Here is a 26,944-nt window from a genome sequence, read left to right as displayed (position 1 = left end):
GATTATTTCACCACAACCGAGTTCAATCCCACCTTCGGCCATCTCTGTGTGGAGTTTGCACGTTCTCCCCGTGCATGCGTGGGTTTTCTCCGGGTACTCCGGTAATGTAAAACATTGGGAAATGTGCTCCTGTAAAAACTGTCAAATCTTCACTACCTTTGCCACACTGGTTAGATTTCACGCTTCCAGTGGCCCCCACATGATGAGATTCTACTACCGGATATTTAATATCTCTATCTATAGCCTGAGCTCAAACTCCGTCCTTCGAGATGATGGCCATTTATCAAAGAAATAAAATCGGAGTCGAAAAATGGACGGTGTGGCCTCCAAACAGTCGTGGGGTCTCATTTATAAAACATTGCATGTCGGCTGGCTGCACGGTGGTCGAATGGTTATCACGCAGGCCTCACAGCTAGGAGACCTGAGTTGAATTCCGCCTCAGCCATCTCTGTGTGGAGTTTGCACGTTCTCCCCGTGCATGCGTGGGTTTTATCCGGGTACTCCAGTTTCCTCCCACATTCCAAAAACATGCTAGGTTAATTGGCGACTCCAAATTGTCCATAGGTATGAATGTGAGTGTGAATGGTTGTTTGTCTATATGTGCCCTGTGATTGGCTGGCCACCAGTCCAGGGTGTATGTATGTATTTTCAATCTTTTCACGATTAAATTGTCTGGAAGCACACTGGAGGAAGTGGGAAGTCTCAAACTAGGAAGTGTCTATCTGGTTATATTATTCGTCAGTCCCACCCACGCAGGGGCGTTACCTCAATGGATAAATGCGTGACACTATGTGTTTGTATCTAACTGGCTCAAGCTCGGTCGGGCTGCACAGTGGGGTTCAATCCCTCTCTCGGCCATCTCTGTGTGGAGTTTGCATGTTCTCCCCGTGCATGCGTGGGTTTTCTCCGGGTACTCCGGTTTCCTCCCACATTCCAAAAACATGCTAGGTTAATTGGCGACTCCAAATTGTCCATAGGTATGAATGTGAGTGTGAATGGTTGTTTGTCTATATGTGCCCTGTGATTGGCTGGCGACCAGTCCAGGGTGTACCTTGCCTCTTGCCCGAAGACAGTTTAACTATAAGACTTACTCCTCCGACCCTGTCGTGTTGAAAGCAATTGCTGCTAGTAATTCATACGCCACACCAAATTATCCGTTTACGGGGTGCTGTGTTGCTACATGAATGTGCACACAGCTACATCAATATTTAGCTTCGCCGGGTTCCGCATCAATGGCACAAGCAAATAAATGCAGGATATACTGCCGCAGTTTTGGGGTGGTAAGATTTTGTAAGATCTCTGTGTGAAAGAGGCTTATGTAAATGTGACTGTCTGCAGTACATCGTGAAACACCTCACATTCATCAGAACCACATGCTTGCAAGAGCATTTTGTCAGAAGAGTCAGCAAAGTACTGAATCGTTACAATTGCACGGTTATATTAAGAAATTCATTCATTATTGTTATTTTTTTTTTTTGTAAAGTTATACTCAAACCAGAATAATGATAATGCAGTCCAGATGCGTTTGTCGATTGTTTACCCCGTGCGGACCATATTCGGCTCATAGAGTTCAAGAGCATGGTTAAGCAGCCATTAAGGTCAAAGGTCAACTGCGGAGACACGGGTCAGACAAGGTCTGAGAATGTATGACTCATGTCTTTGAATTACACACAGAAGCATGAACACCTTCTGGCAACACTCAGTAGGCGCAATTCAATAAATATCATATAGTACATGGTAATGGTAATGGTAATGGTAATGGTAATGGTTTTATTTCATTTGAACATGCATCAGATTACAATTGAGTGCATCCCATAATCACTTCACAGTTCCACATGTCCAAAAGGAGTAGGAAGAAGCAAAGCTTATTAAATCCTACCCCTCCATCTGGTACTTTTACAATCAGTAACTGTTACATTTGTTCACTTCCTGCTTTCCTAATATAGTTTAAGCTTTTTTCTTTTTTTTCTTTTTTTTTTTTCGTCACATACCGAAGTACGAGGTGATATGACCATACAATAACATAATGGGTACCATAGTAAGTGTCAATATATATATGTCAATATATATTTGTTCACTTCCTGCTTTCCATAATACAGTTTAAGGGTTTTTTTTTTAAATAATACACCTCATACATTGGTACAAAGATGGTAATATGTAGTGCTTTTGCATCATACAAGAATAATTTAACACATTTGAAAAAATATATTTTCCATCCACCCATCCATTTTCCTCAGCCAAGACTTCCCGGGCCTCTTCGACTTCCTCCAACTCCACCAGGAGGACATTAAGGCGTTCCCAGGCTAGCTAAAATACATAATCCCTCTAGCGTGTCCTAAGTCTGCCCCTGGGCCTTCTCCCAGCTGGGCATGCCCGAGACACCTCACCATGGAGGCATCCGGACTAGATGCACCTTTCTTCTCTCAATGTGAAGAAGCAGTGGCTCTATACCGAGCCCCTTCCTGTTGACTGAGCTCATCTCTTAGGGTGAGTCCAGCCACCCTGTGGAGGAAAGTCATTGCAGCTGCTTTGCCTTCCGGCTCTCTTTTCACCAAGACGGTTTGGTACAGCTAGCGCATTACTGCCAATGCTGCACTGATTCACCCATTGACCTCACAAGACCCCGAGATACTTGAACTCCGCCGCACCCTTTTGCGACTGAGAACAATGGCATCGGATTTGGAGGTACTGAGTCTTATCCCATGTGGCGCTGAATCAAAATTAATAATTACAACAGCTTTTTAATTGAAAATGTTGTGAGAACATCAGTGTCAAGGTAGCACAAGGGGGAGCGAGCCAGACATGAATCCATTTTTATGGACATATAAATTCTGGTTTTCAGCCATCTGCTGGGGGTCCCGGAACATAACCCCTGTGAAAAGCGAGGATCTGCTGTAGTCCATACAGACACAAATAATCATGTTGGTTGACCACAACATTTATTTGTTATGTTACTGTTAACTACTGTCAACATGTGTTAGAGTGTACTAGAACGGTAATTCATTCATTTTCTACCGCTTATCCTCACAAGGCCAGCCAATCACAGGGCACATACGTATAGAAAAACAACCATTCACACTCACATTCATACCTATGGACAATTTGGAGTCGCCAATTAACCTAGCATGTTTTTGGAATGTGGGAGGAAACCGGACTACCTGGAGAAAAACCACGGAGAACATGCAAACTCCACACAGAGATGGCCGAGAGTGGGATTGAACCCCGGTCTCCTAGCTGTGAGGTCTGCGCGCTAACCACTCGACCACCTTGCAGCCCGAGCTTGAGCCAGTTAGATATGCATAGTGTCACACATTTATCCATTGAGGTAACGCCCCTGCGTGGGTGGGACTGACGAATAATATATTATTGTTAATATATTCCTCCTTTAAGAGCGAAGGTCCAGTGTGCTTCCAGACAATTTCATCGTGAAAAGATTGAAAATATTGAAAAGTGTGGCCGACTGATCTCTTCTTCTTGGGAAAACTGAAATTGAATATTTCATACAGAATGAATGGTTTGTCTATATGTGCCCTGTGATTGGCTGGCGACCAGTCCAGCGTGTACCACGCCTCTCGCCCGAAGACAGCTGGGATAGGCTCCAGCACCCCCGCGACCCCTGTGAGGAAAAGCGATAGAAAATGAATGAATATAGAATGAATGAAGCCACAAATACCATGCTTACCACACACTTACATTACACATATACTGTATCCTCGGTCTCCACCAATCCAATGATCACGCCTCACAGCGACACATAAATAACTGTCGTAAATTTACACACCGACTCACAAAGAACACTCTTAATTAAGACATCCCCCCGGGGTCACATTCTCTTCTGTGTTGTGTTTCTAGCAGCAATAAGCCAGTCAAATGAATGACTTGTGGTGCCTTCAGAGTTCAGACCTGTCATCTGTCTCTGAAAAAACACCCCACCGGGACTGCTTTGTCTCTGTTGTGTCTCTATAGTTTTGCTTTCATACAAAACTTTTTTTAAAATCTTTCCAACTAATGTTAGTGTGGGCTCGAGGCCCAACGCGGTGTTATACCTCCAACTGTATTGAGTGGAACACTGCCACAAAACATGGTGGTCCTCCCTGTTGGAGAACTTTCCATCACATGTTGGGTTCATGCTAGTTTGAAATAAAACCCGATGTCATTTTTGTCACTGCAGGAAAGCTGTTAAACGTCAGCTGGAGCTGTCTGACAGTGGAAGGTGCAAGGCATCTCAAGGGGTTATTCAGGATGTAGTTATTGAAAATACAGGAAGGCATGGAAAGCCGATCCAAGACATGGCTTCAATTATTCAGCTTATATTTTGATCCTTCATCATGTTGGCGATTAAAGTAATGCATTGTCACTGGAAAGTATTCGTTGGAACAATAGTATCAGTCAACATGTGCACATCTTACGCTGCATGCTGAGCCGTGCGCGGTTCCATATGTGTTCTCTCAGTGGGACGGATGGAATTAATTACATGCCAAAGCTGATGTTCACTGACAGCCACTCTTTTTCTGGCAGATTTTACTGTGAATCAGTGGAATGACAGAGCGACTTAGCCTGCATTTTAAGTACTGAAACGGCTACATGTGAGTGTGTGTGTGCTCAGAAATGTCAGCCCTTTCTCACGCCGACGCAGTGGAACCTCAACTGTTCCTGGAAACCAGTGGTTCCCAAACCTTTTTGATGAAGTCTAATGGTTGCATCCTTCTGTTTGAATGGGTTGAATTTGAGCTTCACTTTTTTGTGCACTCAAAATGGTAATGGTAATGGTAATGGTAATGGTAATGGTAATGGTAATGGTAATGGTTTTATTTCATTTGAACATGCATCAGATTACAATTGAATGCATCCCATAATCAGTTCCCAGTTCCACATGTCCAAAAGGAGTAGGAAGAAGCAAAGCTTATTAAATCCTAACCCTCCACCTGGTACTTTTACAATCAGTAACTGTTACATTTGTTCACTTCCTGCTTTCCTAATATAGTTTTTTTTTTTTAATTTTGTCACATGTCCAAAAGGAGTGGGAAGAAGCAAAGCTTATTAAATCCTAACCCTCCATCTGGTACTTTTACAATCCGTAACTGTTACATTTGTTCACTTCCTGCTTTCCTAATATAGTTTTTTTTTATATTTATTTTTTTATTTTTTTGTCACTTGTCCAAAAGGAGTAGGAAGAAGCAAAGCTTATTAAATCCTACCCCTCCATCTGGTACTTTTACAATCAGTAACTGTTACATTTTTTCACTTCCTGCTTTCCTAATATAGTTTTCTTTTTTTAATTTTTTTGTCACGTATCGAAGTACGAGGTGATATGAGCATCCAATGACATAATGGTTACCATAGTAACTGTCAATATAGTGATATATATAGCACATCATGACTGGTTCGAGACTCTTCATCCTTGTATTTAGCAAACATCAACTGCTTGTATTGTTTCTTGAATTGGCTCATCGTTGTGCATTGTTTGAGGGTCTTACTCAATCCATTCCATAGTTTGATTCCACATACTGATGAGATTACGATTGGGCATTTGCCAGTTTTAGTCTGCTTCATTAGAGTCTTATTTGAGTGTTTAATCTAGCACGTGATGTGCAGATGTGGGCTTGATTCATTTGCATTACAGAGGGATGCTGTAAGAATACTGAACTACAGGTTGGAGTCAGTGTACTGTTTGATGATTTGCTTGCAGTTTGCTTATGTCAACTTGTATTAGCAGTGGAGAAAAAAAGGTAAAGGATGCAGATCTACAGTTTTATCTATTCGGTCTGTGCTGGTCATTTTTCTCCTCGGATGTTCTTTCTTGATAATCTTGCCAGCATTCTTTTACTCTGAGTTCATTACTTGGCCAGGTTTGTGCCAATTATGTGTTCTTTGTCATCACTGAGATAGCATTAGAAGTATTTCCTTTCCTTTCCTTTCCAGCCAGGATTGTATTCAGGTTTCTCCAATATGGAATGTAGTCATTCATGCAAGGTGGTAAATGCAGCATGTTTAATCTATAACATTGCATCATGAAGCCAATGAAAAGTATATGTTTATGTATATTTACTACGAGGGTATTTAAACTTTAAAACATATTTTAGATTGTTCACAGTTACCAATGACTAATTGAATGGATGGGTCAATGGTTGTCTGTCTCCATTCATTAAATTTTCTATGCTATTCGGGTCGTGGGGGTATGCTGGAGCCTATCCCAGCTGCCTATGGGTTGGTCACCAGCCAATCACAGGGCACATTTCAGGTTGTCTGTCTCGATGTGGGCTGCACGGTGATCGAGTGGTTAGTGCGCAGACCTCACAGCTAGGAGACCCGAGTTCAATTCCACAATCGGCCATCTCTGTGTGGAGTTTTCTCCGGGTACTCCGGTTTCCTCCCACATTCCAAAAACATGCTAGGTTAATTGGCGACTCCAAATTGTCCATAGGTATGAATGTGAGTGTGAATGGTTGTTTGTATATATTTGCCCTGTGATTGGCTGGCTGACTAGTCCGGGGTGTACCCCGCCTCTAGCCCGAAGACAGCTGGGATAGGCTCCAGCACCCCCGCGACCCTCGTGAGGAAAAAAGCGGTAGAAAATGAATGAATGAATGAAATTGTCCATAGGTATGAATATGAGTGTGAATGGTTGTTTGTCTATATGTGCCCTGTGATTGGCTGGCGACCAGTCCAGGGTGTACCCCGCCTCTAGCCCGAAGACAGCTGGGATAGGCTTCAGCACCCCTTGCGACCCTCGTGAGGATAAGCCGTAGAAAATAGATAGATAGATAGATGGATAGATAGATAGATAGATAGATAGATAGATAGATAGATAGATAGATAGATAGATAGATAGATAGATAGATAGATAGACTCCCTTTATTGTCATTGCACAAAAACACAGTAGTGAAATTGCCAACGAAATGTCGTTGCCTGGCTCCCATATAATAACAAACACAAAAGAAGATAAGTAATAATAAATAATAATAATAATAATAATGTGGAGAATAAATAGATAGAATAATTTAAATAAATAAATAATGAATGAATATGAATGAATGGCTGTCTCAATATGTGTGATTATCTGGTGACCAGTCCAGGCTGTAATCTGTCTTATGGCCAAAGTCATCTGGGATAGACTCCAGCTCCCCGGAACCGTATAACCGCTCTAAAAAATGAACGCATGGCATCGTCCAATTTAAGTAATTTTAGGTTTTTCCAGAAATGGTTGAGGTATTTAGTTCTCAATTATTTTCTGACCCCAGCAATATAAACCAGTAGCTGACAAAGGAGTGACAAAGTTGAACAATCTGGGCTCATTTGTTCTTACCCTCTCAACAACAAGAAAGCTGCAAAGCTGTGTCTGTGTCTACGTATCTGTTTTCTGCAGCCCTCATCATCATGCTCATTCCACAGCACAGCTGCAGTGGCTGAAGTCACCCAGTTTGACTCAAGAATGGGCTTAGCAGCTCATTAACGGATAGAACAAAGTAAGATGAGAAACAGCCGTGACTACCAACTCTGGCAGGAGTACAAAACAAATGCCAAGATGGCTCTCCTTAGGTCAAAGCTGGGCCAGTATGACGGAATGCAGCGTGGGTTCATTTGCATGTTGTGAACTGAACACGAGTGTGTGGGCACATTGCCCATGACTGAAAAATTAAATCAAACCAACAGCACAGATAACACTGAAGTCCTTTCATCTGCTGATCTGATCTGAAAGCATTTGCCTGCATTGGAGTTGTTTATCATTTTTTTCCTGATAATTTTTTTTTTTCGTTCGCAGAAATCGGGCCAGTAACGATCACAACAGATCCCAAGAAATTCCAGTATGAGCTGAGGGAGCTGTATGTTCAGGTGGGTTGAGCAGGCATCGGGTTTATAGAGGTTTGGACTGGCTGTCAGACAATTCAAGCTGAAACATTTATTAGAAATGGGCGATGAAGCCCAGTCAGACAGTCTTACCACTGTCGATGTAACATGTCTGAGAAATTTTGTTTTTCTTTGCTTTTACAAGAGAAAGTTTCTTTTTGGAGCGTCTTTACTGTAGCCAGATGATTTACTGCTCAACACTAACATATTGCATATGAAAAAAAATCTTTATCTACCATTATTTCACATTGTATGCATTGCAAAAACATGCATAAGGAAAAGCACAGATTGGCCTGACAGAGTTCAAATTAGTATTGTGTTCCCCTAAAAACAAACTGCAAATTTGTGCACTGCTCCTGACTAATGGTGACAAAGACACAGACAAGAATCCCTGTGAAGAAAGATCTTGGCTATCGTTTCTGTATCCTTGGCATGAGTTTGTGCTAATCTGGTGTGTGAGTGCGTCGTGTGGAGAATGGAGGCTCTCCAGTTTCCTATCAGTTGCTGCCTCACTACCTATTTTTTCCCTTTGACTTGTCCCTTTGACATCCTTGCAGTTTCATAACAAGTTAATAAGTTAATGTCAAGGACCAAAGTAAAATAGAAGAGTAATATGTTGGAGCCTGTTTATTATCTCATCCCCGATTGCCCTTACTGGCCTAAAAAACCACGGGTCACTCCATTCCAGATGTGTCTGCATCCAGCCAGTTATTGCAACCACTCAGCCAGACAGTCACGTGTGTGCTGGAATGCTCCAGAGGATGTTTTTCTTTGACCCCAGCAAGCATGCCAGACACAGATATCAACCAAAGAAAAGTGTCCAAGAAGGACAATCGCACTGTCACACATGCTTTTCTAATCTACTTACTTTGTTTCCCCTCTCGGTATCACTCTGTTACGTGAGGACTGACTGCACGCCCAACTGGGGCGTCTACTAATACATTTCGATAGCTCATGTGGTACGGTTACATTGTATGTTTCACACGTGATACTTATTTTAGTTGCACTGTGAGTGAGGGTTGATAAGCTCTTGCTGGTTATTGATTTCTGAGTAACACCTCCCCAAGTAAGATGAGGTTTGCCTCTGAGTACTTTTTGTGCAACTCAGGCTTTACCAATGTAGGGAAATTAGATGGTATCTTGATATCTTGATGATCCACAAGACCTTTTTGGAAGGTGTATGTCCCATTACATCTGGCATAAAAGTAACACTGCATTTCAGAAAAAAGAATATTACACCAAGAGTAGTAAAATATGGTGGTGGTAGTGTGATGTTGCTTCAGGACCTGGAAGACAGAACCATGAATTCTGTTGTCTACTAAAAAAATGTTTACATCTGGTCATGACCCCAAGCTGAAACCAACTTGGGTTCTGCAAAATGACAATGATCCATAACACACCAACAAGTACACCTCTGAATGGCTGATTAAAATAAAACGAAGACTTTGGACTGGCCTGACCTGAATCCTATCGAGATGCTGTGGCATGACCTTAAAAAGGCACCCTCTATTGTCACTGAATTGCAACAATTCTGCAAAGATGAGTGGGTCAAAATTCCACACTGGGTTTTCGACCAATAAATAACAATCTGTGAATTTGCGGGCTAATACATGCTAACTTGCGACTATGTGGGGTATTAGATTTTAGTACATATTTAACTAAGGTTAGCTAATTGGCCCAACATTTTTGGTGATATTTATACATATGAGTCTGTAGCACTGTCAGTGTAATGCTAAACTACTGGAATCGTACATGTTTTATATGAATTTACTCATATTCTTTTATTGTCAGGGAGGTGGGGACTGTCCGGAGATGAGCATCGGTGCCATAAAAATTGCTTTGGAGATCTCGCAGCCTGGATCCTTCATTTACGTCTTTACAGATGCCCGGTCCAAAGATTACAAGCTCACTTATGAAGTCCTTCAGCTCATTCAGCAGAAACAGTCCCAGGTTTGGCAGTTATTTTATGCAGTGGGGATTATGTTGTAAATTCAGACTCATAGACATCTGTGTACTGTGTGTATTGTGCCCAGGTTGTGTTTGTGTTGACGGGGGACTGCGATGACAGGACTCACATTGGCTACAAGGTATACGAGGAAATCGCTTCCACCAGTTCTGGACAGGTCTTCCATCTAGATAAGAAACAGGTCAATGAGGTAAGAGCGTTACTCAACAGGACTGCGTTTCTGTACTCAGGTACTCTGAAAAATGTGACTCATGAGAAAAGTATTTGGCTTCACAAAGACATGCTTTGGCCGTGTCCATAAAACCAATCAATCACGGCAAAACCGCAGAATCAAAATACCGGGTAGTAACAGTTTTTGCTCATATATTTCCTGCACCTGTCTTGCTGTTTGGTACAGTTAATAAATGAAATCTTTACTTCCCAATTCTGTAGTTTTCAAAGGAAGTCAAAATCAGAAAAGATGTTGGAATTATGGCTTTGATGAATTGGCCACCGATCAGTATCCCCCCTTATAAGGCATCCCTGGCCAATAGCCCTCAGTTAATCGATGTGATGGGTATCGTATCGCCCAATTTCACTCATGGGTGATCGATATTAGAATCAGCATCATAAAACCCTGATCGGACTCTCCCAATTGGAATGGATTTTTAATCCTGGAAGATATATGTACATGTACAGTAAACCTCGGATATATCGGATTCAATTGTTCCCACTGGTTTTGTCCGATATAAGCGAAATCCGTTATATGCGTATACCGGAAAATGTCCGTTTTACATTTTTTTTTTTTTACATTTTATATCCGGTATATGCGTAAATCGGATTTTATCCGTTATAAAAAGGCACTTCCTTGACTATGTTTCCAATGTACCTGGACGCGCAGGCAACGCTGCAAACGCAGCAAATGACGTCGTATAGCTGCCTGTCACGATTCGGCGAATCGGAGCGCCACGATGCGGCCATCCGATATATGCGAGGGAAATTTAATAGAAATGCATTGGAACGGGACTGGAGATTTTGTCTGAAATAGGCGAAATCCGTTATAAAAAATCAGATATATGCAATGAATTTTTATTGGAAATACATTACAGAAAAATTGGTTCTTTTTTATCTGTCCATTGTGAGCGAATTTCCGATATATCCGAGTCCGATGTATCCGAGGTTTACTGTACATTTTTCTGGACTATAAGTCGCACAATGCCAAAAATGCATAATTAGGTGGAAAAAAACATACATAAGTCACACTGGAGTACTAGAATATAAGTCGCATTTTTTAAGTTTTTGTAATTTATTTTATAAACTACTTGACCAAAACAGACTTGGAAGGCAAGTTCTAACAATAATAAAAAAAATAGAGAACAGGCTGAATAGATGTAAGATATGCTAACACAATGGTTATTTAGCGACACAAAAAATAAACATGAACAAAAAAGGTGTCCAGCGTTTATGTAACAGTCGCTCTGGAGTACAAGTCGCAGGAACAGCCAACCTATGAAAAAAAGTGCAACTTATAGTCCGGAAAATACAGTACATGTTTTTATCTCAGTTAATTATAAATAATAAACATTAAGTTGTTCATTGTTCACCTTCATCGAAATGTATTGTCTATAAGTAGCTTCTGCATTACTTATTATGTCATAGGTTTTGAAATGGGTGGAGGAGGCTGTGCAGTCCTCAAAGGTCCACCTGTTGTCAACTGATCACGTCACTGGGGTCAGCAACACCTGGTGGATACCCTTTGACCCCAGTCTCAAGGAAGTCACTGTCGCTCTCAGTGGTCCAGCACCTGACATCAAGATTATAAACCCCCAGGGTAGGATTACTCTTACATACTCATACACTTAGACAACTGTACTATATGGACAAGGAGACAGTCTTGTGAATATACTGGTTTTTGGGAAGTACCATGATTGATAGGCAACATTGAAATATGCACAAGTAGGTGTTGAAAATGAATTTATGTTCACTTCAGAAGAGGTGAATAATCACATCATTTTCCCATTGTGCCTCCAGGGAACATCATGGGGAAGAGTGATGGTCTGACCGAGCTCTTGCACATTCCCAACTCTGCCAAAGTAGTCAACCTCAAGGACCCGCAGCCCGGGATGTGGTCTATCAAGGTTTGAACTATCCATTCTTATTCTGAAATTACAAATTTTTCCCCCCCAAAAATGAAGAACTATGCTGTATTTTTTTATTTTTTTTAACTACAAACATTTCAACAAGATAACCTTGGAATGAGGTCACAAATCAAAACTTAGGGGGCAGGTATGCCTTAGAGCAGGGGTCTCAAACTCAATTTACCTGGGGGCCACTGGAGCTAGGGTCTAGGCAAGGCTGGGCCGCATCAGGTTTTCAAAACAAAAAACTAACAGAAAAATATACAAACTTTTTCAGTGCTTTGGTTCAGATTTTATAAATAAAGAATAAAAGCTCTGATAAAACATTCCACTGTTCTCAAATATCTTAATTTTTATTTTTCTGCACAAAATAAGATGAAAAATAAATAACCAAATCAAAAATAAAGAAAATCAATCAATCAGTAATAAATAAATATAAAAAAAATAATAATAAAACGGCAAATAATAAAAACTTAAGAAACCACATATAGTTGGTGGGTACACAAATTATTTTTTTCAGATTAAAATTAACAAAGCATTATTAGAGCCCTGTAGACATGACAAAACACAACTGTAGTCACATTTATACTTTTTTTTATTTACAACATATTGCACAACTGCAGGGTCTTGAGACACATGCTAACTCGCAAACTCGATCGCTAGCGACCTAAACGTTAGCCTTCAAGTTATTTCCTTTAAACTTAAATAGCCAAAAACTTACCACTTCCACACGGATAGGGAGGATAACTATTAACAGTTATTTAACCTTTAACATGAACATTAATCAAACGTAATAATTTTTTTCTGGGTACATGATACCATACAGCATCCATATCAAACTTGCGCGGGCTGCACTAACATTAAACTTTCATATCAAGGCGGGGGCCTCAAACTAGTGTCCTGCCACGTGTTTCAGACCCCTGCCTTAGAGGAAGGTTCTTATGTTGAATTATTGCAGTAGTATATCCGAGTGTTTAGATACAGTAATGTGCAATCAATTTAACATGCATGTTCACTGGTGAACACCAGTGCAAGGGAATTCTTCCATATTTCACACAGTGAGGAATACAGTATCTATGCTGTATTTTTTAAAGAAACATCCCCCAGTGTTACCCCTGGAAGACCTTTTTAACTCGTGATTGATCATTAACATCAGATTTTTGCTTCATGTTTTATGTAAGCATAGTCACATATGACAGCTTTTCAGCAAACGGCTTCGGTCTGGTTTTATCACTTACTGTATCTTTTTGGCGTTGCCATTTATCTCCCTCCAATGCATTGAAGTCATTGAAGAATCTGCTTCAGTTAAACATATGGAACTAGTCATTTTCACTGGAAAATATAAATATATTCTGCTTTCCCGTTCATAGTCATATCATAGGATATGTTCCTCCAAACCTACATGGCCATGTGTGAAAAAGTGATTACCCACTAAACCTAATAACTGATCGGGGCCACTCTTAGCAGCAACAACTGCAATCAAGCGTTTGTGATAACTTGCAATGAGTCTCCTCCACAGCGCCGTGGAGGAATTTTGGCCCACTCGTCTTTGCAGAATTGTTGCAATTCAGTGACACTGGAGGGTTTTTCAGCATTTTCAGCATCAACACCAACACCAATTAGCTAACTTTAGTTAAATATGTACTAAAATCTAATACCCCACATAGTCGCAAGTCAGCATGTATTAGCCCGCAAATTCACGGATTGTTATTTACTGGTCGAAAACCCAGTGTGGAATTTTGGCCCACTCATCTTTGCAGAATTGTTGCAATTCAGTGACAATGGAGGGTTTTTGCAGCATGAAGTGCTTTTTAAGGTCATGCCACAACATCTCAATAGGATTCAGGTCAGGACTTTGACTAGGCCACTATGAAGTTTTCTTTTTTTTTAATTCAGCCATTCAGAGGTGAACTTGATGGTGTGGTTTGGATCATTGTTCTACTGTAGAACCCAAGTTGGTTTCAGCTTGAGGTCATGACCAGATGGATTTTTTTAGCAGACAACAGAATTCATGGTTCTGTCTTCCAGGTCCTGAAGTAACATCACACTACCACCACCGTATTTTACTCTTGGTGTGATATTGTTTTTCTGAAATGCAGTGTTACTTTTAGGCCAGATGTAATGGGACACACACCTTCCAAAAAGGTGATCAAGATATTTCCTGGCAAAATTAAGACAAGCCTAAATGTTCTTTTTGTCCAGCAGTGGATTCCATCTTGGAATTCTGCCATGCAGGCCATTTTTCCTTAGTGTCTTTCTTACAGTGGAGTCATGAGCACTGACTTGAACTGAGGCTTGCAGTTCTTTGGATGTGGATAATGGTTCTCACTGCCCCAAAGCTTTAGAAATGGCTTTATAACCTTGTCCTTGTGGTATTTCATTCTTTTTGCGGTTTTGCCAAGCAGATGTCATCTTCCCACTCTGATATATTCCCACCTCTGAGGTGTTTTACCTAAGATGTGTAGTTTCCACCTCTGCCTAGCCTATACTTTCATTGTAATTACTCAGTCTGTATAGAGGCCAGGCTTCAAAGGAGAAGAACATATGAGCCATTAGCCGCCTTGATTATAGTGCTCATGTTTGTCTAATTAAAGTATGAATGTCAGACTGATTGGGTCATTTTGGAATTGTGGATGTTTTATTAGTGAGGGCTAGACAGCTAGACTTAATCATATTGGCTTGTCTATACTTGTAGGCACACAGAGGCTGTTACACAAGAGAGGCACTGCCTGTGATTAAAGACGTCAAGCCGACGTTAGTAGAAAAAGTTTAGCGTGAAATACAGTTTTCCATTCCAAAGCAGAATTTGTTGTTCCAGGAAGAGCAGCTCCCAACATAATTGCATACACTGAAACACATGCAGTGGAACCACAGTTAGCATAATCCCTGGTTAGCACGTTAATAATTAAAAAAATATATGCCAAAATTTTGCCTTGGTTTGGGTACATGTTTTGGCTAGCATACAATATGGCACTTGTTGTTGTGTATTATCACACCGCGTGAGTTTTTATTGTGTTTTCGCCACAAAACATTCTGTTAGCATCTTTAGCTTGCTCACAAAATTGCAACCGGAACCATTAATAACACTGCTGACTCTCAAAACATGTAATGAAATCTATAAATGAACATTTAAGATTGCTTTTAGCTGCATTGAAAACGTAACTGTTCACAAAGACACAATGTGGCGGCGAGATTAACACCTTCCTGTTTTAGTCATGGGTCGTTTCTTGAATTCAATAGTGTTTCTCATCGTCTTTATCAAAATGCTGGCACTTGCAACTTTTTTTTGGCTACATTTTGGCTTATTGACACTTTTGAATTCACAAAATTATTATTGGCAAAAGAGGACGGTGGCGTTGAAAAGGAACGTATTGATCTCGCTGCCATATTGTCACGTCAAGAATCACTTATGCATGCTAGCATGAGGCTAGTTTTTGTTGACAATTAGTCAAAAGTGTCTAGCAAAGTAGCTAAGCCTTCATTCTTGTAGCTCGGAAAAGGCTAAAACCAATTAAAAGCATATTAACATGAGTTGAAAGTATATTAAAATCATAGGAAGACTATAGATTTGTCAAAAATAGCCAACAAGGAAGTTAGCGCCATCGTCAACAGTAACTAGCAAATAGCTTAAACTATTAATGAGAAGCCACACTTATTTTTTAAATGTAACTTTGAGGCTAAAACCTTTGGGTTTCATGTTCAACGTTTCACCATACCTTTGCTTTGAATTGTAGACGTCTAGCGAAGGAAGACACTCAGTCCGTATCTCAGGTCTCAGTACCGTTGACTTCCGTGCTGGGTTTTCTCACAAGCCCACTTTGGATTTCAAGAAGACTATTAGTCGTCCGGTTCAAGGTTAGTGAAAGATAAGAACAGCTTTCTTTGGTCACTTTTTAAAATTTTGTGTCATTGTATCACCCATAATTGAAATATGAATCCTTTGCAGGTATTCCCACACATATCCTGCTGAAGACCACTGGACTTTCTCCTCCTGCTCGTGCTGACAGGCTAGAACTTTTGACAATCACCGGCAAAATTATTAAAACGCTGCCAATCCGCTACTACCTTGAACGCCAACCATACGGCCTCTGGAACATCACTGATTTTATTCCACCGAATGAAGCTTTCTTCCTGCGGGTGACAGGATATGACCAAGATGGTTTTCTCTTCCAGAGGGTCTCCAGTGTGTCCTTCTCAAGTATTATACCAGGTCATTTGTGCAGGCTGTATGTATATAGGTCGTTGATGTGCGCAATTATTTCTAACTTTGTTTTTTCCAATCTATTTCCTGTCAGATGCTCCTAAGGTGCTGATGCCAGCCACAACTCATGGTTATTATCTCCAGAAAGGGGCTGTTAGATGTCAAGTGGAGAGCTTGATTCCCTTCACGCTGCGCTTCAGCAGAGATGGAAGACGACTTGGGGTGGATCTGTTATTCAGGTTTGGTACTGGCAACCGAGTGTGGTGTCTAAATATACAAACAAACAAACTACCAGCCTGACATGCACATTACGTAATTTTTCCAAGTATGTATGTGTCAAATATGTAGATTAGTGAGTATATTCAAGTTCTGTGCCTGCTTATTTTGATTTCAGGGAGTCTGACAGTGCATCATGGGAAATAGAAGAGGTGACCTTAAAGGATGAAGGCTATTACGAGTGTATTGCTGTCAGCACTGCCGGAACCGGACGAGTTCAAACCTTTCTGGATGTATCAGGTAAGCCTATATTTCAATAATCAATCCCTCTGTCGTCTTTTAACAGTCCACATTTTGCTGGTTGTATATTACACTTTAGTCGGAAAATGTACTTAAACCAAGTCAAAATTTTGGTGTAAATTTTCAATGTTAAAGAAAAAAAAACACTCTAACCAGGGCGTACGCTAACCAAGGTTCCACTGTATTATTTATTTTTTTATTAAATCACATTCAAACTAAATCACAGGCAAATAAAAGGTAATGAAGTAAAACACACACACAAATGGCACCGCGCCCTTTTAGCTCAGGCTGGGTGGGAGGTTGTTTTCTTGCTCAAGGGCACCTTGGCAGTGGTAAGGAAGCAGAACAATAGAACCATAGACACCAGTCAAAGCCGATAGGAAGAAAATTTGTTCAAATTGTCAAAAGTTAAATGGTTGTTGAGCTGCACGGCGGACGAGTGGTTAGCGCGCAGACCTCACACCTAAGAAACCAGGGTTCAATTCCACCCTTGGCCATCTCTGTGTGGAGTTTGCATGTTCTCCTCCCACATTCCAAAAACATGCTAGGTTAATTGGCGACTCCAAATTGTCCATAGGTATGAGTGTGAGTGTGAATGGTTGTTTGTCTTTATGTGCCCTGTGATTGGCTGGCCACCTGTCCAGGGTGTACCCCGCCTCTCGCCTGAAGACAACTGGGATAGGCTCCAGCACCCCCGCGACCCTCGTGAGGATAAGCGGTAGAAAATGAATGAATGAATGGTTGTTGGGCTGCACGGCGATCGAGTGGTTAGCGCGCAGACCTCACAGCTAAGAGACCAGGGTTCAATTCCATCCTCGGCCATCTCTGTGTGGAGTTTGCATGTTCTCCTCCCACATTCAAAAAACATGCTAGGTCAATTGGCGACTCCAAATTGTCCATAGGTATGAATGTGAGTGTGAATGGTTGTTTGTCTATATGTGCCCTGTGATTGGCTGGCCACCAGTCCAGGGTGTACCCCGCCTCTCGCCCAAAGACAGCTGGGATAGGCTCCAGCACCCCCCGCGACCTTCGTGAGGATAAGCGGTAGAAAATGAATGAATGAATGAATAAATGGTACTTGGGTACTTGGGTACTTGGGTCCAACCTTGTTTTGCTGGTCAAATTGCATAAACGTCTATCTTTTGACCTCAAGTGAAACCACTACTTCTCTTTGGAAATATAGTAAAATAAATAAGCCTTAAACCTGCATGGTTAATAGTCTTCCCATTCAATAAAACAAAACCATATTTTTCACAGAAATGACACCTCAAGTCTCAGCACAGCCACTAAATATCTCTTCATCCAAAACTTGCTCTCCAAACTTCCTGCTTCATGAAATTTCCCAAAGCTCACCTTGAAGGAGGCCAAGGAAAACGAAAATAAAAAAAAACCTCTCAAATCAGACGAGGAGTTGGTTTCTGTGTTCACATTCCAAAGATGCAGGCTTACTCAATTAATCCCACTGTCACCTCTGTTGCTAAAACAAATGCAGAAATTCATCAATCATAGCCACAGCACTTTCCACTCATCCTTGGCCAGTAAAAAAAACAGGATGTGAAGCACCCATAATCACATACACAAACACACAATACTCATCCAGCTGCCAAATAGATATCCCCCTAATCCAGACGAGCTGTGCTCAAATCCCCAGCATCCACACGCTGTCAGAGCCAAAGCTTCCACTCGCTCTCTGTGCTCCCTTCTTCTCTTTTTTTCCACACGGAAAAAATAATTGATAGCACTTTTTGCGGGTATCTCCAGGTATCTGCGTGTAAACCCAAACTGTCCATTAAAATGACATATCCTCATCCTGCAGAGCCGCCTCCTGCCATCACAGTCGAAGGCAACGTCACAGCTTCTCCCGGCTCTCAAGCTATCTTCACCTGCCATGTTGTCAGCACAGTGACCTTCAACCTCACGTGGCTGAGAGACGGCTTCGATGCCCGTTTGGACCCTCGGGTGCGTGTCCAGACCAACCTTTCGCTTCAGGTGTCTGCTGTCACGCCAGATCACGCCGGCTGGTACGAGTGTATGGCTGTAAATGAAGGAGGGATGACAGCAGAGCGAATCTACCTCACTGTGCAAGGTGAGGAGTGAATGTTTTATGAATATATGTATTGTGTGCGTTGTAAAAATGGAGGGAATGGTTGCTGTTGTGCAAATCTTTTGTTGTTTCTGCATCTATGTCAAAATTACGTCCAATATTTGTGGGTGTTTCTCCTCTTTTCTGGTGATTTTTGTCAGCGCTCTTCCACCAGAAGAGCCTACCTTATTCCTAATTCATTCATTCATTTTCTACCGCTTATCCTCACGAGGGTCACGGCCGTGCTGGAGTCTATTCTAGGTGTCTTCGGTACACCCTGGACTGGTGGCCAGTCAATCACAGGGCACATATAGACAAACAACCATTCACACTCACATTCATACCTATGGACAATTTGGTGTCGCCAATTAACCTAGCATGTTTTTTGAGGGTGGGATTGAACTCAGGTCTCCTGGCTGTGAGGTCTGCATGCTAACCATTCGTCCGCCTTGCAGCTGCAGTGATCATTGTGTATATATAATATAAATCAATATGTTGCTATCTTTTATAGGCCGTACTGTATCTGTGCTGATGCTGATGTTACCATAGACATTGACTGTTATGGTATGGTTGGTATGGTTGGTTATGGTTGGAATGTGGGAGGAAACCGGAGTACCCGGAGAAAACCCACGCATTCACGGTGAGAACATGCAAACTCCACACAGAGATGACCAAAGTTGGGATTGAACTTGTGTCTTCTAGCTGTGAGGTCTGCACGCTAACCACTCATCCGCCGTGCAGCCCCCTTATGCCTAATAAAAAGTGCATTAATAAGCAAGGTTATTCACAGCACATAGTGTACAGTAGAGGTGTGAACTCAAGGCATGCGACTTACACAATTTTCATGACTTTAGACTCGACTTGACTCTCAACAATGACTCGGGACTTAACTCTTACATTAGTCTGATGACTTGAAAATAGATTGTCAGTGAGTGTGTTGAGTAAAATGTGTCAATTATGTCATTTCAAGCAAGACACCAATTTTTCCCACGGTATCTGCCTCACTGAATGCATCTATTATGGCCCAATCAGGTTTAATAACACAAGGGTGTGGCTTCTATTTCTGTGAGCACCAAACTCCTGAAAAGTGGCGGTAATTAACACTGCAACAGAACCTACGTTTTATTTGGTAAAGTTAACAGTGCCTATAAATTATAAGGACTCCAAAATGTCAAGCCTATGACTTCAGACTTGACTCGAGTGTCCATCATCACAGTTTGTGGAAACAAATTCATCCAGTATTTACAGAACAAAATTAAGTCATGAATTAATTTATAGGAGTGGATACATATGTAACTCCGAAATGGCCAAAGTCGGAGAGATGTAACCCGAGGACCACTTCAGGTGAAAATTAAGGAGTCGAGTCCAATGTTTGTTTGTGCGATTTACACTGTGTGACATCACAACTCTTTGCAAGTCATCTGTCATATTTAATGTATTCCTATTCTATTTATACAACAAGCAGTCTCATTACAAGTTAATCGTTACATTCCTCTTTCTAGAGTTTGTGCTGTTTTTGGTGTTTATCCTTCATGACTATTTTTATCTTTCTTATATCACCTGTTTTCTTTTTTTAGACGACATTTAGGCTCTTTTTTTGTGCGTGTGCCTCACCTTTCTCGCTCCCCCTCTCCCAACAGCTGTCAGCAAGCCCTGGGGGTTTTGTAATTACCCCCTGGTCTTTACCATCCTAGTCATTAGCCTCACTTTGAAGAGAGTCAAGTCTGATGACCAACAGCACTTTGCTGAACACAGTGGAAGTGATAGCGGGCTCACATTGAAGCTGACAAAACTGATGCGTTGTGCCATTTTCTTTCATGCGTGCTTTCACCACTGCAACAATATTATAATTTTAAATCAAATGTCATTTTTTTAATTCTTCAACAATTTGGGGACCAATCAGTTTAAGTCAGATTGGTTTGTAAGACTGTTGGGGTTGCTTTAGATTCTCCAGGTCATGGTAATCGAAGCTACTGGACTCTTCTTTTTTGCTTAAGACATTCTACTATTAATAAAATGCACATCAGGAAGGCTCTTATTAATAATGGATATCCCAACTGGGCCTTTGTCCAATCCGCCAGAAGAAGAAGTAGGGGCGGAATGTGGTGGTTCCTTAACTTGCTGGTTTGTCACAGAACCAAGCATAACATGCCAATCACCCTCAGGCAAAGGCTGGTTCCCCCTAAGGACTCAATCCTCAGAAGGAAACTCAACAATGTTGTTAATACAGTACAGTGTAGTGAGGAGTGCAATGACCTCTACATTGGAGAGACCAAGCAACCTTTATACAACATTCATTCATTCATTTTCTACCGCTTATCCTCACGAGGGTCGCGGAGGTGCTGGAGCCTATCCCAGCTTGTCTTCCATACCTATGAACAATTTGGAGTCGCCACTTAACCTAGCATGTTTTTGGAATGTGGGAGGAAACCGGAGTACCGGAGAAACCGGAGAAAACATGCAAACTCCACAAAGAGATGGCCGAGAGTGGAATTGAACCCGGGTCTCCTAGCTGTGAGGTCTTGAGGGCAAGAGGCGGGGTACACCCTGGACTGGTCGCCAGCCAATCACAGGGCACATACAGACAAACATTCATTCATTCATTCATTCATTTTCTACTGCTTTTTCCTCACGAGGGTCGCGGGGGTGCTGGAGCCTATCCCAGCTGTCTTTGGGCGAGAGGCGGTGTACACACTGGACTGGTCGCCAGCCAATCACAGGGCACATACAGACAAACATAAATAATAATATATTTATAATAATTATATTTCAATGGGGGGTGTACGGCGGACTAGTGGTTAGCGCACTGACCTCACAGCTAGGAGACCAGGGTTCAATTCCACCCTCGGCCATCTCTGTGTGGAGTTTGCATGTTCTCCCCGTGCATGCGTGGGTTTTCTCCGGGTACTCTGGTTTCCTCCCACATTCCAAAAACATGCTAGGTTAATTGGCGACTCCAAATTGTCCATAGGTATGAATGTGAGTGTGAATGGTTGTTTGTCTATATGTGCACTGTGACAACAACCACCTTCCCACCCCCACGGGATACACCCACCAGAGACACTCCACACTGAATAGAACTGAATAAGCCTAATTTGATATGCTATGCCAAAATACACAATAATATATTATTCATATTGGGCTCAAACCATTTGATAGTTTCTGAGCCATTGGTGGTATAGTAGTCACATAATTGGCTGTTGTGCATGGGACCAATTACCCCTGAATGTTCTGTTCACAATTACCCTGTGAGGCCGCCACTCCCGAGCAGAGTACACCTTTTGCAAGTTGAAAGAACTGCCGACACAAGAATGATGATGATTTTTTTACGAAAACCTAAACAGAGACAATATGCAATGGACACAAAAGCACACAAAAGTAGGCTAGTGAAGGCGTGTATGAATGATGTAAGAGGATAATTGGGAAAATTATGGGAAGAATTTAGGAAACAGACAGAAAAAAAAAGACAGGGAGTGGATGTGGATTACAGAAGAGGGGAAGCCCAAAAGGGAAGCATGTGATGAAGGGTGTTTTAAAAACACAACACTGCTGAGTCAGGTCAAAAGAATGTGTCTTTCCTCTCAGTGTCTTTGCCCCCCCCGAGGCAGAGTGACCTTGCAAGCTGAAGCAAAAGGAGAACCTAGCTTTAATGCACATTTTGATTTTGAACATTTAGAGCAGTTTTCTACACTACATTTGACTGAATATTGACTGTATTTCCATATTTTTCTTACCAGAGGTGCCAAGAGTCTCCATGGAACCTCTGAACCAGACGTTTACAAAAGGAGAAGAAGTGAAGATAAGATGCTCAGCCAGTGGCTACCCTCCACCCAACCTCCTCTGGACACACAATGGCATGTTCATTATGACATCTAGCAGGTAGAATCGTTTTTCACTTTTTAACATCCGACTGCATCTGCATTGTGTTCAAAGTCCACAAAAATGATCTTTTATTCAGACACAGAATGAAATCTGATGGAACGTTGACGATAAGAAACATGGAGAAGACGGATGGAGGCGTTTATGGCTGCTTGGCTAGCAATCAAGCTGGAACTGACTCAATGGCTGCCGTCATCACTTACCTTGGTAACTGGTGAAGATATACAGTAAAAGATACAAATAAACACAATATGCATGAATATTATACTTCCTTTATAGAATCTCCTGTGGTGACCGTGGCTGCTGATGAGATTCTTATTGGCATCGGAGAAACCACCGTGATGGCCTGTTCTGCATCCGGAATCCCTCCTCCTGAGATCTGGTGGTACAAAGGTAACACCAAAGAAAAACGAGTGGCTCTGTACTAAATTTGGACCAAAATAATATTTTTATTCTGATTTCCAGGTGACGTCCAATTGCATTCAACACAATCAGTGGACATAGATTCACTGGCAGGGATACTGACCATCAAAAACACCCAGGAAATTGATGCTGGTGACTACACTTGTGTGGGCGTCAACACTGCTGGCACTTCATCGGGGAAGGTTTTTCTTGATGTCGGAGGTATGTGCAAGAACCGGGATGAGACTCAGTACCTCCAAATCAGAGGCCATGGTTCTCAGTCGGAAAAGAGGGTTGGGAATGAGGTCCTGCCCCAGGTGGAGGAGTTTAAGTATCTCTGGGTCTTGTTCACGAGGTCAACAGACGGATCGGTGCAGCCTCGGCAGCAATGCGGTCGCTGTACCGGACCGTCGTGGTGAAAAGAAAGAGAATTGAGCCGGAGGGCAAAGCTCTCAATTTACCGGTCGATCTATGTTCCCACCCTCACCTATGGTCATGAGCTTTGGGTCATGACCGAAAGAACGGGATCGCGGATACAGGCGGCTGAAATGAGTTTCCTCCGTAGGGTAGCTGGACTCACCCTAAGAGATAGGGTGAGGAGCTCAGTCAGAGTAGAGCCGCTTCTCCTTCACATCGAGAGGAGTCAGTTGAGGTGGCATCTAGTCTGGATGACTCCCGGACGCCTCCCCGGTGAGGTGTTCCGGGCATGCCCAGCCGGGAAAAGGCCCCGGAGTAGACCTAGGACAGGCTGGAGGGATTATGTCTCACAGCTGGCCTGGGAACGCCTTGGTGTCCTCCCGGTGGAGCTGGAGGAGGTGGCCGGGGACCGGGAAGTCTGGGCTTCCCTACTAAGACTGCTGCCCCCGCGACCCGGACCCGGATGGATGGATGGTTGTCATACTTACTAACTTATGGAGTGGCACAGTACAGTATACCATACCATACCAATGAATGAACTCAATGAACAACTTATATCCCTTTGTCATGACTGAATTGAAGCTATTTCAAAGAATTTGATAGCACATCCAGCTGGCCCGGATGGATGGATCCAGCTGGCCCCATAAACTAACAACTGTCTTAGCAGGCAAGCCCTGAAATACCTGGTGACATCACCTGAGAGACACCCTAACATCTGATTAAAGTATTAAGGGAATGTTGACCCTGAATAGTACTTCATTGTAAAAAAAATTCCTGTAATGGAGACATGTGCTCTGGCAGAGAAATCTTGGTTTCTACTCGGAAAACTCGGGCAGATGGTAGGCACAGGGAATGGTTTTTGGTTGGCAAGGAATGAGTGTGAAACAGCTGTTATGGCTCACTTGTGTGTAATGATAGAAGTTTATCCTGACAGCGAATGAGGCATTTTGCAAGATCAAGGGCACAACGTTCCAAAGAAGCACAGACTTATTGTGTAATTAGAGCATAATCCGTGATTGACAGTTTGGCTACATCCATCCATCCATTTTCCTCCGTTTACCCGGGTCCAGGTCTTAGTAGGGAAGCCCAGACTTCCCGGTCCCCGGCCACCCCTCCTCCAGCTCCACCGGGAGGACACCAAGGCGTTCCCAGGCCAGCTGTGAGACATAATCCCTCCAACGTGTCCTAGGTCTACCCCGGGGCCTTTTCCCGGCTGGGCATGCCCGGAACACCTCACCAGGGAGGCGTCCGGGAGGCATCCGAACTAGATGCCCGAGCCACCTCAACTGACTCCTCTCGATGTGAAGGATCGACCGGTAAATTGAGAGCTTTGCCCTCCGGCTCAACTCTCTTTTCACCACGACGGTCCGGTACAGCGACCGCATTACTGCCGAGGCTGCACCGATCTGTCTGTCGACCTCGTGAACAAGACCCCGAGATACTTAAACTCCTCCACCTGGGGAAGGACCTCATTCCCAACCCGGAGGGAGCACTCCACCCTTTTCCGTAGTAGCCAAACATGTAGTTTGGCTACATGTGCAGAATATTACAGCAAATGTCCTTTACAAATTTCCCCACTGAGGGACGAATAAAGGCATATCTTAATCTTAATCTTAATCTTAATCTTAATCTTTAATGGTTCACTGCAGCTGCACCAAAGTTCACTCAAGAACCCGTAGACATGGCGGCGGACATCGGTTCCAATGTGACGCTACCATGCCAAGCCCAAGGCTATCCAGAACCACAGGTCACCTGGAGGAGACAAGACGGTGTGCCCCTTTTCCACAACTATCACCGACACGGCGCCATCACTCAGAGTAGAGAAGGTCTTCATATCACCGGTGGGTTTGTGAACTACATATTGTCGATATATGATCTGGATTTGTACTTCATTCGTATATTTTTTTTCAGGCTTGTGGGTGGAGGATGATGCAGAATATGTCTGTGAGGCTTCCAACCATTTTGGCAAGATCCAGTCCCAAGCCAGCATCACTGTGACGGGACTGGGTGGGTGAAAGTTTTCTGCATAAAATGTGTCGAAACAAGACAACCATAGACAGGCAGAGATGGAAAATACATACATTTAAGATTTAAATCATGATTAGAGTACCCAGATACATACAGTACAAAGTTGGCTAGTCAATGTATTGAGTTGGGAACATAAAGTACTACAGACTTCTTACCAATACAAGTATTAAGAAGCACATCCACACACTAACATACGCACAGATTGGGATGGATAGTACAACACAGACCAACCCCCTCCACCCCAGGGTAGAACACATCCAATACACCCATCCCACCCACGTGGGCCTTCCGGACAAGTATTCTCAGACTACAACACCAAAACAATCAGTCATCCCCGAAGGGGCCACCAAACAGAGCAGAGCTGGGGACCACACGGGCGTGAAAACAACAACACGGTCTTGATAACTTCAGAAATGTTCCCACCAGCAAACCAAAAAACAACAAAAAACGTTCTTTATGTGTTGCTTTGAGCCTTGACACAAGTTCATTAGTGCTCGGACACATGTACCTTGTTAACAACTGTTTCCGTTTTACTGTGAAAACACTCTCAAACCCCTATATGTAGGCTAAAGGTCACCAAGTACAGGCACACGTTGATGAGATGTACGACATATTTTACTGCCCCACTGGCCCAGTTTACTCCTGACAGCCTAGTAGTGCATAAACACTCTAATACAGAATCAGTGGCCAAAATGTGTGTACTTGTGAGAGTGAATTTGAATTCCCATGGTCGTCAACACCTCGCAGCTAGGAGACCAGGGTTCAATTCCACCCTCGGCCATCTCTGTTGGCGACTCCAAATTGTCCAAATTGTTCCTCTTTCTCCAGACTGATACTACATTTATTATTTTTATTACATAGCGGCTGCACGGTTGACGAGTGGTTAGTGCGCAGGGCACACAGCTAAGAGACCCAAGTTCAATTCCACACTCGGCCATCTCTGTGTGGAGTTTGCATGTTCTCCCCGTGCATGCGTGGGTTTTCTCCGGTTTCCTCCCCAAAACATTCTGAATCTCAGGTTCAATTCCAATAGGTTCTGATTTAGATTTAGGCTGCACGGTGACTGAGTGGTTAGCATGCAGGCCACACAGCTAGTTTGATTCCCCGCTTGGGCATCTCTGTGTGGAGTTTGCATGTTTCCTCCCACATTCCAAAAACATGCTAGGTTAATTGCCGACTCCAAATTGTCCATAGGTATGAATGTGAGTGTGAATGGTTGTTTGCCTATATGTGCCCTGTGATTGGCTGGCCACCAGTCCAGGGTGTATCCCGCCTGTCGCCCAAATACAGCTGGGATAGGCTCCCTCGTGAGGATAAGCGGTAGAAAATGAATGAATGAATGAATACAGCATAGTCAACCACGAAACTGAGATCATGTATGAATTAATTTTTGAAAAAAGATGATTGTGACATTTGAACCACAATTTTGTGAGGGACTGTACTCTCTGTAGATCAAAACAGCAAAAAAAATTCATATTGTCAAGCAA

General features: G+C 42.6%; 1 protein-coding gene across 2 annotated transcripts in view; it reads left to right on the top strand.

Moving 5' to 3' along the window:
* The window catches only part of hmcn1 (hemicentin 1), a 96,152-nt gene that overhangs the window by 12,769 nt on the left and 56,439 nt on the right, over window positions 1-26,944 (top strand). For both annotated transcript variants that reach the window (XM_058072226.1, XM_058072225.1), the window contains exons 2-17: window positions 7,763-7,833; window positions 9,640-9,798; window positions 9,882-10,004; window positions 11,453-11,624; window positions 11,825-11,931; window positions 15,666-15,786; window positions 15,878-16,141; window positions 16,227-16,371; window positions 16,527-16,648; window positions 18,465-18,734; window positions 22,469-22,610; window positions 22,690-22,817; window positions 22,890-23,003; window positions 23,076-23,234; window positions 25,079-25,270; window positions 25,341-25,436. In XM_058072226.1, the coding sequence (XP_057928209.1) occupies window positions 7,763-7,833; window positions 9,640-9,798; window positions 9,882-10,004; window positions 11,453-11,624; window positions 11,825-11,931; window positions 15,666-15,786; window positions 15,878-16,141; window positions 16,227-16,371; window positions 16,527-16,648; window positions 18,465-18,734; window positions 22,469-22,610; window positions 22,690-22,817; window positions 22,890-23,003; window positions 23,076-23,234; window positions 25,079-25,270; window positions 25,341-25,436 (2,385 nt within the window). The remainder of the gene's footprint in view (window positions 1-7,762; window positions 7,834-9,639; window positions 9,799-9,881; window positions 10,005-11,452; window positions 11,625-11,824; window positions 11,932-15,665; window positions 15,787-15,877; window positions 16,142-16,226; window positions 16,372-16,526; window positions 16,649-18,464; window positions 18,735-22,468; window positions 22,611-22,689; window positions 22,818-22,889; window positions 23,004-23,075; window positions 23,235-25,078; window positions 25,271-25,340; window positions 25,437-26,944) is intronic.

The sequence above is a fragment of the Doryrhamphus excisus genome, chromosome 5, assembly GCF_030265055.1.
Source record: "Doryrhamphus excisus isolate RoL2022-K1 chromosome 5, RoL_Dexc_1.0, whole genome shotgun sequence".
NCBI classification, from domain to species: Eukaryota; Metazoa; Chordata; class Actinopteri; order Syngnathiformes; family Syngnathidae; genus Doryrhamphus; species Doryrhamphus excisus.
This window is presented reverse-complemented; position numbering and strand designations above follow the sequence as displayed.